At 40.5% G+C, this 14,769-nt stretch overlaps 2 protein-coding genes across 2 annotated transcripts; both read right to left on the bottom strand.

Moving 5' to 3' along the window:
- Window positions 1-273: 273 nt before the first annotated feature.
- On the bottom strand, window positions 274-8,509 carry LOC101173408 (zinc finger protein 687a). The gene is made up of 11 exons (XM_011485272.3): window positions 8,440-8,509; window positions 6,102-8,011; window positions 5,601-5,856; window positions 5,348-5,520; window positions 3,316-3,500; window positions 3,058-3,234; window positions 2,815-2,977; window positions 2,507-2,734; window positions 2,313-2,425; window positions 1,733-1,835; window positions 274-1,652 (listed from the first exon to the last, which is right to left on the bottom strand). Exons 2-11 carry the CDS (start codon window positions 7,986-7,988, stop codon window positions 1,035-1,037), a joined length of 3,903 nt encoding a protein of 1,300 aa, XP_011483574.1. The 5' UTR covers window positions 7,989-8,011; window positions 8,440-8,509; the 3' UTR covers window positions 274-1,034.
- A 1,191-nt stretch (window positions 8,510-9,700) lies between these two features.
- On the bottom strand, window positions 9,701-13,497 carry LOC101173089 (26S proteasome non-ATPase regulatory subunit 4). The gene is made up of 10 exons (XM_004077888.4): window positions 13,410-13,497; window positions 12,327-12,467; window positions 12,118-12,232; window positions 11,897-11,983; window positions 11,354-11,422; window positions 11,030-11,245; window positions 10,803-10,911; window positions 10,590-10,727; window positions 10,218-10,273; window positions 9,701-10,130 (listed from the first exon to the last, which is right to left on the bottom strand). The coding sequence occupies exons 1-10, from the start codon at window positions 13,433-13,435 to the stop codon at window positions 9,957-9,959; spliced, it is 1,131 nt and encodes a 376-aa protein (XP_004077936.1). The 5' UTR covers window positions 13,436-13,497; the 3' UTR covers window positions 9,701-9,956.
- Between the last annotated feature and the right edge of the window lie 1,272 nt (window positions 13,498-14,769).

Raw genomic sequence — 14,769 nt, 5'->3', positions numbered from 1 at the left:
CTGGGTGGGCCACAAGCATCTGCTCTATTCCACTACACAAAGGGAGGGTTACTGCATGCCAACAGTCCTGCCATACAAGAGGCGAATGTCTGAGCTGCCGTTGCTCTGCAGAAACCAAGTCCTAGAAAATCAAAGCTTTATTGATTTTGAAAACTGCATAATCATAATTAACGCTTTTACAACAGATTGTAAGATATTCAGAGTTGGAGTTGAAGTTAAAATGAGAATTGTCATGAGAATTTGTGAAGAATATCAGAAAGGAACACAAAGGTGTGTGGGTCAAGGATTTTTTATTCTCTTAAAAGTCTCAGACACTAAAAAACAAATTAAACAAGTTCAGGTTCTGAGAAAAGAAAAAAACAATAATTATTTTATAAAAAGAACAATTTGTTTTTACAGGATTCTGATAGCTTTAGATAAATATTTACTCACATAGAAAAATGATTTTATTACATATTTGAGGAGAATTATATACCATATCTATAGATATATAGAGATATAGATATATATTTGCATGTATGTCTGTTTAACCAAATTCTACAAATATGTTCAATTATTGTTAACCATTTCAGTACAATTACTGACTTAAAATTTGCAAAGATGGATGTTTCTACAGTAATATGTAAACCCATAAAGATATTTTTACCTCCACAAAGGCAAAGTATAAAATGAAAATGTACAGATGCACTAAAAGCATACAAAACAAATCTCACAAAAATATATCTAACAAAATGTCTGTAGAAGAAAAACTAATTTCTGAATCAGATTTTTTTTCCATTCTGAAATGTTTAAACAGCCTTTCATGATCATTTATTTATGCAAATGTCTAATTGAGCCTCCAGGATGTCCCTGATATCGTGACTGGGACAGAAGTGCAGCAGATCCTGAGTTTGGAATTTCTAAAACTAGTGCTTGTTTCTTTCACAGTGCTAGCACTGAGAAGCTCTTTGGTTAACAGTGAGTGCACAGATAAATGACCCCCCCTTTACATAATAACAGAAAAAAAGCACTTTCTTGGAAACTCAACTTTACATTCAGATCGTTTTTCCTGCATTTCTAGCAATAATGAAGGCCATGCCATGAGTTCTGAAATGTGTGTTTAGATCGGATGTCTTTTCAAAGTGTTTGCCGCACACCTTACAGGCCAGGCCTCCCTCCTCTTCCTTTCCCTGACCTGTGGAGGTTTGGCTTGAGGGGGACGCTGGCGCAGAGCCATTCAGGTGACTCTTGTCGCTGGGATTCTTGGTGTTGCTGGGGGAGGGTGCCAGGTTCCCACCGAGGCTTTGTGGACCGTCACCGGATGCATCCTTGACCTTGTGTGAGATGAAGCGGTGGCGGGACAGGGAGGATGAGGAAGTGAAGCAGGCGCCGCACTGCAGACACTGCACACCGGCGCTCTCCGCGGCGCTCTGTCTGTGCTGGCTGATGTGCTCCTGAAACGCCGCCTGGTTGTCTGTGGAGTAGCCACAGTGAGCACAGCTGAGCACAGCCTCGGAAGGGGCGCAGGGAAAGGAGGAGGAGGAGGAGCGCAGCTTCTTCGCCGGACTCATCCTGCACGTGGGCTCTTCACTGCGCTCCAACTTGACCTCTCTGCGCTTCCGGCGAGACCTCACGCTGTCCTGCTCCGATGAGCTGTCGGCTTCATATCCTCTCTGTGAGTTCACAAACAACATCTGAGAAAACATGTCTGCTGATTCACCATCTTGTAACAACAACGGCGGCAGAAGCTTACCGTCCCTGCATCCTGGTTCAGGCGGTCCACGCCGTGCCTCAGCTCTATGTGTCTCTCCAACATGGCTCTGCTGCTGAAAGTTTTCTTACTCTCCAAGCAAAACCTACAAACACATTTTAGATGTACTTTAAAGATTTGACTCCTCATTAAAGAACTATTTGTTTCAGTTTTGCTCCATTAGCTGCAGCAGATTTACTTTAAATAACAAAAAGTCAGTTCTTATTATTGTAGTGTGTGTGTCAGAGGTCTGATCTGGAGTCCCTGCTATCAGCATCTTCCTCTAACAGCAGTTTTTGACCGTTTGAAACATCTTTTATGTTGGAGATGATGAAGATCACATGGTCTTCTCTGCCTTTATCTGTGTCATACTGCATTTGACGATGGGTCACAACAAATTTTTTATAAAAAATAAAACCATAAAAATCTATTTCGGCTATAGTGCAAGTTTTATACAGGTGCACAAAAAAAAGAATATCCAAATGAAGGCTAGAAAAGTGATATTTATCCTTTTTAAATGTCTTAAAGAAGTAACTTCAAACAGTTTTGTGTTCATTTTCACATACAGGGATGGAATACTCACTGACAGCGGAAGCCACGGCTCAGGATTTTGTGTTTATCTCTGATGTGGCGCCTCATGCTGGAGGTGGTGGTGAAGGAGCTCTCACATTTGTTGCAGGGAAACTTCTTCAGCGTCTGAACACACAAACATTCACACGTGGAGTTCTTTTGGTTTCATTTTCAGGTTAAATCCTAAGCGGTTTGCTCGTTTGAGACCTTGCCGTGCTGTTGGCTCATGTGGTTTACGTAGTCCTCCTTCTCTGTGAACTGCAAGTTGCAAGACTGACACTTCCACCCCGCAGGAGCCTTGATCCTTTCAGTTTTAGCTTTCCTTTTCTTCCCCTTTTCCAGATCTCCTCCTCCCTCCGAGCTCTTGAAACTCACAGGTATACATGTGGAAGCAGGGGAAAGCAACTCTTCTTTAACAGTAAGGGTCTTGTGAGTCTGAGAAAAACAAATATGAAAAACAATGAAATAAAAGAATTGTGGGCTTTTCTGTGTCTCGACATTTAAGGAAGAGCTACCTTGAAATGGTCCAGCATTGAATGTCTCTGAGAGAACAGCTTGTTGCACTCGGGACATTTAAACACCTGCACCCTCTGGTTGGTTAAATGGGTGTCAAAGTGGGTGTGCAACACATGCTTATAAGTAAAAACCGTGTCACACATGACACATTTATAAATCAGCCTGCAAAGGAATAAGAACCCTGGTTAGTTTGTCTAAATGAAAAGTTAGACGAGACCACGTGGAGTATGTGTTTCATATACAAAGTCTGTCCCTCGGTGGCATCTGGATGCTGGGCAGTAATGTGGCTCTGTACGCTGGGGGCAGATTTGAAAGCCATGGGGCAGCTGGGGCACTTGTGGAACACGTCACAGTGAGCCTGCTGGATGTGAGACTTCACAGAGTTCAGTCCTCCAAACACCACCAGGCAGCTGGAACATCTGTAAGAAGAGGTGTGAGCAAAGGTGGATGTTCTAAAAGCAGGAGATGAGCCAACAGAGGCGTAAAGCAAAAAGCTGTACCTGTAGCCAACACGGCGAGAGAAGTGCAGGCAGGTCTCGTACAGATGTTTCTGAAAGAGCGGCTGTTTGAGCGTGAGGCCGCACTCTGGGCAGACGTGTGGCTGGCTCCCTTGGTGGATGCGCTGATGTGCGACTGAGCTGCAGTAGTTGGGAAGGAGCATGGTGGGGGAGCACTCTGTACACGACTAAACAAAATGAAGAGTCCAGATTTAGAAAATACTAAGAAACTAACCTTAAAACTTCAGAAATATTTCCTCAACATTGTTTTGAGGTCTAGAAAACTTTGCACAGGAAGTTATACTACCATCATTTCATTAATTTTTCCTAACTTTGATTTAAGTTGTAAGAATGAAACTTTGTCTATTATTAATGTGAGGTGAAAAAATAACCCAAACATTAATGGTAATTTATCATAAAAAGTGCATTTCTTAACCCTATGTTGCAGGCTGCTTCGAACCATAGACTGTACATGAGAACTGGACTGAGTGCGGGTGACGTCATGCAAAGAAAACGACTTACTTCTACCTCCAACCAAATCAAGTCAATTCAGTCGCCATTTTTTCACAGGCCACGTTGGAACCAGACATCAGTAAGCAAATCAGCTGGAGTCACCATTTCTATGACAACCACTCTTGCCAATCAGGAGTGAGTTTGTTGGAAGGCCACACCCCTACCACTTGAAAGCGGGATCTCAGTCCAGTTCCCATATACCGTCAATGATTCAGTGATGAAAGTCAGGTAAGGAAAAAATCCCTGAACTTTTCTTTGAGCGATATGGCGGGCACAGAGCGAAATTTTGGAAAAATACGTGGTCTTAGATGCATTCTGGTGTATTCTGGCAGCTAGTTATTCACTTCTTTATCAAGAAACTAAGACTAATTGGAGCATCATGATTTGTCATTCAAACCCCTAGTTTGACTCTCCATTAAGGACTTGCTGGTCCCAAAAAAGAATTTGGAAAATTGCTCAAAGTAACACAATCCTACAATCTACGCTTTTCCTTAAAGCTGCAAAACATACAATTGCTAAAATATAGTAACATCAAAGCCCCAAATGGCAAAAAGAACACCAGTAACTATGATATTCTATGAAAATACCTCAGTTATTTATACATTATTTCTGCGTTAGAAATGACTGATGTACAACATCCACTTGCACTGTTTTCTCAAACTATAATTACATCAAAATATGGGATCTGCTTTAAACTATAATTCTATAACATAATACATCAATTCTTTAACACCAATACTAAGTAATCTGGGAAATATCAAAACAAACATAAAAAATAAACTAAATATTGTAAACATTGTTTTTTAAGGGAGTGCGGGTCCAAACCATCAAATACTTATAATTAATGTCAACTATACTGAACTAAATCATGGTAATTAGGAAATACAAATAAATTAGATAAAGAAATGTATTCAAAATAAAAACTGAAACTCAAAACTAAAGTTGAAATTATTTCAAAATGTGGTTTTGAGATTATTTTACACAAAGAAGTATTTGACCTACACTACCTTAAAAATCTTTTTTTTCCAGCCAAGACCACTTCAATTTGTTTTTTATCGTCTTCTCACAACTGAGGTCGTGACCAGGCTCAATAATGACGATGCCTGCCATTATTTTAACACAAATTTGATCGCAAACTCTTCAGATGTGTTTGTGAAAGTTTAGCGTGGGTCCGCCAGTTTTGGTCTCTAGGGAAGCAAGTCACGCTGACCACGTGGTGCAGACAGAGCCAATCAGACCCATCGACGCATCCGAAAGCAACTAAAACGTCCCGTCATTGGTCAATTAGGCCCGGAAGACGAGAGATGGCCACGACCATAGAGGAAGCGATCTGCGGAGAAATATAGTAAAATAAAGCTAAAATTAGCTGATTTCAGACCATTTTTTAATCCGGAAAGCGATTTTTCCGTAGAGATCAGGTCTTTATTTCCCGGAAAGTACGTTCGGTTTGCTCAAAAACCCGGATTTCCGGGAATTCCCGGAAGACTTTCATCACTGATGATTACAACAGAAAAAAACTTACAGTACTGTGAGCTGGTTTAACCTCCTGAAAATGGTCGGACAGCTCCTCTTTACTGCAAAACTGAGTGTGACACTCTGGACATTTAGTGCTAGCGTTTGGTGCCGCCTCTGCTCCTTTGCCGGCCGACGGCAAAAGCTTTGAAGTGGCCTGCCCCAACACTGACGGCAATGACCCTAAAAGGGTAAAAGGAAACAGAGTTGGAGAGCAGACACTTTAAAAAAATGAAAAAACCAACACACAAAGCTTCTCCAACCTTCTCTCGCTCCATCTGATTGGCTGATCATCAGGTCCACAGGCACGGGCTTCATGACCAGGTGTGAACACTGCATGATCAGGCCTTTCTCCTTGTGCTCCCTCGCGTGTAAGAGCAGGCTACACTTGTTGAAGAAGGCCAGACGTTTGGCGCAGTGATTGCAGGTCACTTCGATTCGGAGCGAGCGGCGGTCATAGTGCTGCGCCAAGCTCTGCTCCAGGGCAAAGGCGTCCCCACACTCCAGGCAGCGATAACCCTAAGGGGCATCAAGCAGCCTTTCTGTGAGATATAGAGCCTGACAATCCCGTATGGAGAAGAATTTACACCACAGTTAAAGCAACTGTTTTTAGCAACACTTCAATCTATTTAATCTCACTGCTTTTATGCATGAACAAACTCTAAATATGTGTTCATAAAAAGTTATTTTCATGGATTTTAAGTTTGAAATATCAAAAAGTTTTTTTTTTACATCAATCTATCCTGGACAATGTGAAAGTTTACCTGTGCAGGAAGACTAATGCCCCACTCTGCTGGCAGAGGGGAGCTCAGTTCTGGTTTATATGTGGGAAGCAGGTTCTTGTTGTTGAGGATTTTGTTGAAAGCTTCGACCAGGTTGGACTGGTTCTTGGAGATGATGGCCCCTGTGCTGTTCACAATCGACGCCGGTCTGCCGCTGGGTTGTGTGGGAAGCACAGGTAGGGTAGAGGTCAGGGTCATTCCGGTGTTTAGAGTTTTCTGACCCAGGCTGCGGAGGTTAAAGGCGCCCGTGCTGACTCTGGCAGAAGAGACGGAGGGAAGCGCTGCAGATTTTGTGATGCTCACTGCCGTCGCGGAAACTTTGGTTTTTGTCTCCACAGAGGATTCCTCTTTGATTAAACTCGTTTCTTGCAGCTTTTCTGCCATCTCTGACTGCAGCACTAACTCTTTTTTGGATCTAGCACCAAGACCATCTTGTGAACTTTTGGAATTGTCCACACCTTTTGTAGATACTTTCACACTTCTTTTAGACGCTCCACTTGTCACAGTCCTTGTAATGCTGCCAGTGGGCATTTTGATTTTCACTTTGAGCGGTCGCAGAGGAAATGAGGCCATCTCTGTTTCACAGGAGGATGCGGTATCCTTCGTGTCGGCACTGCAGTTCTCCTTATTTGGTTCTTCTCCATCTCCAGCCATTTTTTTGCTTGTTCTCCCTGGTTTTTCCTCCTGACTGGACTCTACTTCCTTGAGCTCCTGCTGGTGAGGAGAGTCCTTGTAACTTGAGGTTGATCCTGGCGGTGCAGCCACATCCCAGCTGCTGCTTTGGTTGGTGAACAGACAGCCTGTCTCACTGGGTGGGGGGCTCTCAGGTGAGTCTCTCTCATCAATCACATGTTCTGGGTATAAATTTTCCTGGACCACTGTTGAGTTTGTGCTGGTAGGAGAAGGGGAATGATGGGCCTTCTGTGCATGTGGATCTGATGTGGAAGAATTTGGGGAGGTGGGTGTCCCATCTTTCCCATGCTGGGTGAAAATGGGAGAACTTCTTCCATCTTCACCACTCTGGGATTTACTTTGTGTTGGTGTAGAGCTAAAAGACAGATTAGGAGGATTAGGAACAAGAGACGATGTATTCCCAGGATTCCCAAAAAGATCAGGATGTAGTTTTTGTTTGTTATTTACAGGGGGAGAAGTGACAAATTCTGGACCCTCCTGGATCACCAGTGGACTTCCAATGTCTGGCTCTGAATCCTCCTCATCCGTATCCATAACACGCCTGACTTCTGCATTCATGTTTCCATTTTGCGCTAAAGTGGAGGATGGCTGACTTTCCTGAGGACGCCGTGCATGGCTCTGAAGCAGGGGTGGAGGCAGCAACACGTCAACATGCTTTGAAGACTGTGAGTAGAGAAGGGGCCTCAAACTGTCGGCGGCTGCGGAGGTTTGCTGTTGGGACCGATTCACAGGGTCTTCCTCTTGCTCACAAGGGGAATTGGATGGCGATGAGGCCCACAGCCGCGGGAGGCATGATGTTCGATTGCAACCCATTTGGTCTTCAAATCGGCTCATCATCTCAGAATCCACGGACAAACTTGGAGGCGTTTTAGGACCAAGCTGCTGTGTCGCACCATGGTGAGATGTAGGGTCCAGCTTGACAGGAACCTGAGAGGTCAAGACGCCGTCTGAAGGATCATCCGTTTTCTCCTTGTCAGGTTTCTCTTCCACAGACTCCGACCTCCCCGTGTTCTTTACAATCACACTGACCACAGGAGGCTCACTTGGAGGAGCATTAGCCCTCGCCTCCTCCCGCTGCTCCTCTGGATTGGACTGGATAGCTTCCTGTGCATTAATGTCGGGAATATCAAAAGCTGCCAGCAAATCATCGAAATCTGGGGTCTTCATGTCCCCCATTGCCAGGGCAAGGCTCAAGAACCCTAAAAGGAACACATGTTTGGGGTTAATTGTGATTTCTGTATCGCATAACAGTGAAATGACTGTACTACAAAAGTGTTTACGGTGAACTGTGTGCCACGACAATCTTAAGTTCCAAAATCAAAGGCAACAGATAGTGGCTTATGTGTAAACAAAGATTTGCCTGGTGCAAAGTCAAAATAAGGGAACTGATCAAAGTAAAACGACGAAAACGGTTTGATGCGTCAAACTTTAGAGCCATTCTGCAGTGCAACAAGTGTCTGCTGCTAACACAGCGACATGCTAGCTAGCCTCACTACTCAACCGACTCAAAGTGGCTCGAATGCACACGCTGGAAACCATATCATCAGTTCCAATGGTTTCAAATAAACCAAGTTAATTGCATGTCAGCGTTTATTAGAACTGAAATTTATACGAAGTTATGCGTTACCTTTCTGTTTGCGAAGTTGGTTCCTGACTTTCGATCTGGGCGCATGCGTTCTACGTCATCAAGTCGTGCGACTCAACTAGTAAAAAAAAATATTCAATGTTGATTTTAATGAGCTTAGGAGTTATTTTTCTGACAGTTCAACGGGTTTAAGCCATATTTTAAACACTTTATATTTTTATTGTAATATAAATATATAAAAGTACAATTATGTAAATAAGGACCACTATAATGGTACAATTGCAGTTTTGAAACCTTGTTAAAAAATGCCTTTATAGTGTTTATATGCAGACCCCTAAGATAATCTGCATTTAAATTAAGAAATAAACAAGTTAATAAAAACACTTACTTATAGAAACCAAAAGCTTATGAAGTTCTGAATGCAAAAAACAAACCATCTTTAAGTTGTATTAATTAATTCCCCTAAGAAAGGTTAAACTACTAAAGTTCTAAGGTGCATGATAGAAAATGAGGCTAAATATGCCAAACATACCATACCTTTACTTAATAAATCGAGGAATTAATATCTATGAGATTAAAAAGTGTGTATGCTTAAACCTTAAGATTTGGCTTTATATCCCACTGGACTTTTCCTCTGACGCACAACATGAAGTTGAGACTAAACAAAGATTTCCGTCTCAGGCTCTAAAGGTGGAAGCATTGCAGTTCATCAAGTGTTTAGACCCTGTGGAATGACAACAGGGATAAGAAGATGCTCTCCCCATGGGACAGTCTCATCCGACAGATAAATACTACGTTCTCTTGATGATTTAAGTTCAATTCCTCTTCTCCTGGCAACATTTCTATGAGCTCTCTGCTCAGAAACTGTATCTGATCCGTGCATTTACAAGCTCTAAATCTTGAATAATGATACACTGCTTCTTTTGACTTTTTTACAATTTGAACAAGTGACTACTTTATGTTGTCAATCACTACATAAATGGGGACAGCCTAAGCCAACTTTTTCTCTCCACAGAAACTAAGTTAAGAAAGAACCGGAGAAGATGTGTTTAAAGTGCGAACATAGTTCTGTGGTAGTATTTAAAGAATTAAAATATTTTTATTTCTTACTTTACCACAAAGTACTTCTATAACAGTTTTTTCCCCAAAGGTTTAACCAATGCAATTCTACAATAACTATTGATATATTTCAGTCTGTTAAAGAAAGTTAAACAGTTTTGGAAGACACAAAAATGAATCTTTATTAAGTAAATAGTACCAAAGTAAACTACTGAGACATTTACTTGTGCAGGACAGACAGAACTATTTTTTGTTCAATAGATTTTAATAAGTGTTATCCTCCAGATGATTTTTCTTACAAACATGACCAAAAATAAAAGAAAAATGACTAGACTACGTCCTAAGGTAGAGAAAAGGTTAAAGGCTGTCCACGGTTTACACAAATACATAAAAAAAGATGACCCAGCTGGACCGAAGGGAGCCAAACTCTGAATAAACACATGCATTCAGTTCTCTTTTATTCACCATACATATATATATATATTTTTTCCAACAGCCCTTCACTTTTTTTTCTCCTCTTCATCCTTTTTGGTATCTGGTTTAGATCCGGCTTGAGAAGCCAGTGAGCCCATGGCATTCCGTATTGCCTCGTTGTTGGGGTCAACCCCAGGGAGGTTCTCTAAAACGCTTCGGATAAACTCTGGATCCTGCATGACATCGTAGTCCTCTTCATCCTAGACATGAGGACAATATGTGTGATGATGTCAGCACATTCTGATCAAATAATGCTGTATTTAGCATAAACAGCAGCTTCAGTTCACCTTTGCTCCACTGGAATCCACATCAGCACCCGTGTCCATTTCCTCAGCACCAAACTCTGCAGGACAGAGCAAACCAACTTGCTTACATAGAAAAATTTGTTTGTATTAAAAGCCAATAGTTGGGTCTTATTTTTAATTTATTTTTTCAAAAAGAGCACACATTGAAAAAAATATACAAGTATAGAACAGGCTATTTAAATGAGATTATAGCATGTTTTCTTTCAGGTACAAACATCTGTTTAAACGTAATTTTTCTACATGAGCTTTTCAGTTCAGCAACAAGTAAAAAAGTTTTGGTTGGAGCTAAAAATTTAAAATCTATAAATTCTATTCTATATATTGTAAATTTAAGGGAAATAAAACTATTTTAACCTGCTCCTGCTCCCTGCATGGACATTTGCAGAGCGTAAGCGATCTGCTCGTCCTCTGTCATGCGGTTAAAGTCTGGTAGAGCAGGTGTGGTCGAATCCGTCTGCTGAACGGACATCTTCAGCAGGGCATCCTCGGAGTCTGGAATAGAAGGAATCGGTTAATCATTCTGAAAGAACTGGAGTAGAAATTGACATGTTGTGCTCATGTTGTCACCATCTGCAGCAGGAGAGGAAACATTCGCCTCAGCAACTGAGGCTACAGCAGCTCTGCGAGCTTCATCCTCCTGTCGCTGCCTCTGCTCCTCCATGGACACACGCAAAGCCTAGAATGAGGAGTAGAAGCCAGGGAGAGATTAGAAAACTACAAAAGGACATTTTACTTCAACATTTGTCGAGAAAAAATTGTCGCAATTAAAATATGCATTCTTTTCTCTCTCTTACCAAGGCCAGTTCAGGGTCTGCATTGGGATCTATTCCAAATTCAAAGTCACTGGCACCAAGACCCAGCACAGCTCCCCCTTCTCCTGCCAGGATGGGGGAGGACAGCAGAGCATCAGCTAAGCTAGGTCCTGGAGGAACTGTCACCAGGTGGGAGCCAGTCCCCTCCTTGCCATTGAGCGTGTTGATGAAGCCTGTGAGTTTCTCTGTGTTCATCTCCTGACAGGCAGAAAAAAATAGGAACTTATTCTACAAACAACAAATATTTAAACTATCGATTACAATATAGTCAAGTGATTCTGTGTCAAAGCATGACTTTAAAGTTACCTCTTCTCCAAAGTTAATAATGTCCACATTGACCTTTTCTTTTTTCAGGCGCTTTGCCATTTTGACAAGCTACAAGCAGACAAAAACAACATCTCAGGTTCACATAAATATATTAAAAGTCTGGTAGATCTAGAGGTGTGCCAACCCCAGGATGATGTAGTAAGAGTCTGTTTTAAATTAACAGGGAGCCTTACATGTAATCAGAATGTCACAGTTTGCTATTTTGATATTATGCACAAATAACACACAAAAAATTTATGTGAATTCAATTTTTTTATGTTGTGTTAGTCTAATTTAGTCCAAATATGAGCTCAAATCCGTTTTAACGTCACAGGAATTACTTTCAGATACATTTAAGGTTTTTTATTATGTTTAAATTGCATCCAGTAAAATATTCAGGCTTCAAAAAGCTTTTACAGACATCAAAATTTGCAACCACATTCAACTCAATGTTCCCTTTCATGCCAACAAATCACGTTGTATGGTCCTATTTGCGCAATTTTTAACCCCCCCAAAAAGGGTTTAATTCAAGACTCCACCTACTTCTTTGTCAGTGTCTTCTACAGGGCTGCCAACAAATGCAATAATTCGCATCTTGTGATTTTTGCCTTGTCTGTGTTTCAATGCTAGCTGCAAAGAGAAATACAAGAGAAGGAAATTGTGAGTTTTCTTTAAAAATCATCAGGGAAGTTTCATCTGTCTTACAGGTTTGTCTGTTGCTATGGAAAAGAAATGTTCACTCAAAAAATGAGAAGCCCACTCACATGTGCCACTCTGATACCAGTGCAGAAACTAATGTTTCCTCGAGGCTGTACAGCGTGCAGCTTGGACAGTATCCTTCCTGTATCTGGAGTCAGTGTGGTTAACACCTCACAGTTGCTTTGGAGGAAAAAAAAAATAGTATTGTTGTCATTATATGATAAAAAAATAAATAAAAATAAAGTCAGTTCCATTAAACCACAATGCCACTTACTTTGCTAGTGTGATGAGGCCCACATTGTTTTCAGGGTTACTGCGAGTCTTGGAGTGGCAAACAATATTAACTGCATCTTGCTGAGCCTGAAGCCTCGTGGGTAGAAAGTCTCCATTTCGCATGTACTCACTGTTGTCCACACTATCAAGAATAAGCAGAATTGTTTCATAAAAGTATTCCATACACAAAGAAAGGAAAAATACTGCCTGTTGATCAACAAAGGAAAAATAAAACAAGAGCAATAAAATTGTGTTACAGGAGAAAAAAATCTAGATGGAAAAACTACATTATTATACATTGCCTGTATCTAATAATAGTACATCTAGCATGATGACAGTTTTTTTTAAGTGACAGATAATTCATTCATTTCATATACCCCAAAATGCCTTTTCTCCTTGACTCAACTTGTGGAAGCTTAAACACGATATTGACAACAGAGCAAGACTACAGGGACCAAACTGATTTCCATTTATCTTTGAATGCACAATTCCAACGAGTTCCCTGTGTATAGTTTATTTGTTGCTAGGAGGATTAGGGATAACTAACACAGAAAATGAATACGTTACATGATGCTAATACTTCCAAGGCTATAAAAAAAGCCCAACTTATAAATGGCTATAATGTTTTTGCTAAATAAATACTTAACACGTTTTGTCACCTCAGAGCGACCTTTGAATGTTTGGATAAATGATTTTGTTTAAACTCCAGACAAAAGCAGCAGGGTTTTCTGTTAGCTTACGAATGCTAACTTGTTTGACGTTTATGTTTTATGACACACCAACTGTGAGACCATCAAGACAGAAAAAAATCAAAGCTAGAGTAGAAACTACGAAAAACACACATTTGACAAAAAATAGCGCTTCTGAAAAAATTAAACGTTGAGACTTGAGTGTAATTTAAAAAAATGTAGATGCTATCTAACGCTAAATGACTCAGGAAACATAGATGACAAAGAAAAACGTTAACACTTTCTCTTTGTACCACAATAATAGCTTAATAAATAAAACCACATTTAATGTGATGAACACAGTCAAATATAACTTAAAATGAACATTTCGTTTCAATACATTTAACATTTCTTACCAAACCATAGTACTTTCAAGCACCATCTTGATTGAAGTCGTTTCCGTCTACAAAAGCGTGAGGGTTTGTGGGTAATGGAGTTTACTCCTCAAATACTCAGAATATTCCAAAAGTCACGATCAATAATAATAATAATAATAATTTACATAGTTCAAAATATTACTTATTGTGAAATTGTGGAGGGGAAAAAATCACAACTGGACAGCTTTCAAAAGAAATTTTTTGAAGATTTAAACAAAAAAATGAAGTGTTTGTATTCTGATAATAAGACTGTGAAAAGAGGAGGAAAAGGCCATTGACACCAAGACGTTGATCGATGCAGCAAGTAGTAAATCTGTGGAGAGTTTCACTCCATCCAGCCTCTCAGACTGTATAGTGACCAATAGGAGGCCCGAGGTCAAGAGCTAAAACAAACGTGGAAAGTGAAGGTAACATTGGCCCCAAAAGCTATTGAAATACGCCCGGAACTCAGATGGATCAATCACAAGTGTGAGAGGGAATTTTTGAATGTATATGTGGTTGTGGTAAATGCATACGGGTAGGTGTGATCCATTTCCTGGTCCCAGTGGTCTGCATCAGGGTGGGGATTTGTCACCTCCACTGCTTTAACCTTTATATGGACAATTTCTCTTGGAGCTTAACAGCTTTTAAAGTTGGTTGCATCTTTGCAGGTTGCATTAAAAATCCCAATGACTGTTTTTCATGTCTCCCTATAGTATTGCTGAGAGTATATTCCTAATATGATCTGGAGTGTTTAATTCAATGCTGATAGGTATGTGATTATGCCTGTAAGAACAAAGGAGGATGATTCAAAAACAACCTTTTTAATCAGGTCTAAATAAGGGGAACAAGGTTAAGGATTTGGACCACATTTTCAGAGATGACCTGTGTGATGATGACGACATTCATCATCTATGTTATATAAACTATATGCTGAGGCTAATCTGCTGCCACACACATTTCATGTACAGCAGATGTGAATCTAATCAGATGTGACCTAAGCAGCGCACCAATGGATCAGTAACACCAGATATATAATAAAGAATTTATTGATGCCTTCATGAAATTCATGTTCAGCTATCCCAGATGGACGAGTGCAAGCGTGTCACTCATGGTGTACCCACACTACAAGCTGTCCTGAGGAATTACAAAAAAGATTTTAATAGTTTATCATTCTCCTAAAATTCAGTTTTGATAGTGAAATTGTGAATCCTTTCATGTCTTTGGAAGCTGTGGAGAAGATCCCTGGGTTTTTAAATCTGTAGACTGCTCTTGGACTTAATCATTTTCTATTTTTCTAATTTTCAAATCAATTGTTTTCTGATTTTATTTATTGATGAATAGTTAGACTTGAAATCCC

The sequence above is a fragment of the Oryzias latipes genome, chromosome 16 (genome assembly GCF_002234675.1).
Source record: "Oryzias latipes chromosome 16, ASM223467v1".
In the NCBI taxonomy this organism is placed as follows: domain Eukaryota; kingdom Metazoa; phylum Chordata; class Actinopteri; order Beloniformes; family Adrianichthyidae; genus Oryzias; species Oryzias latipes.
Note: the sequence above shows the minus strand (reverse complement) of the source record. Positions and strands in the feature narration are given on the sequence as shown.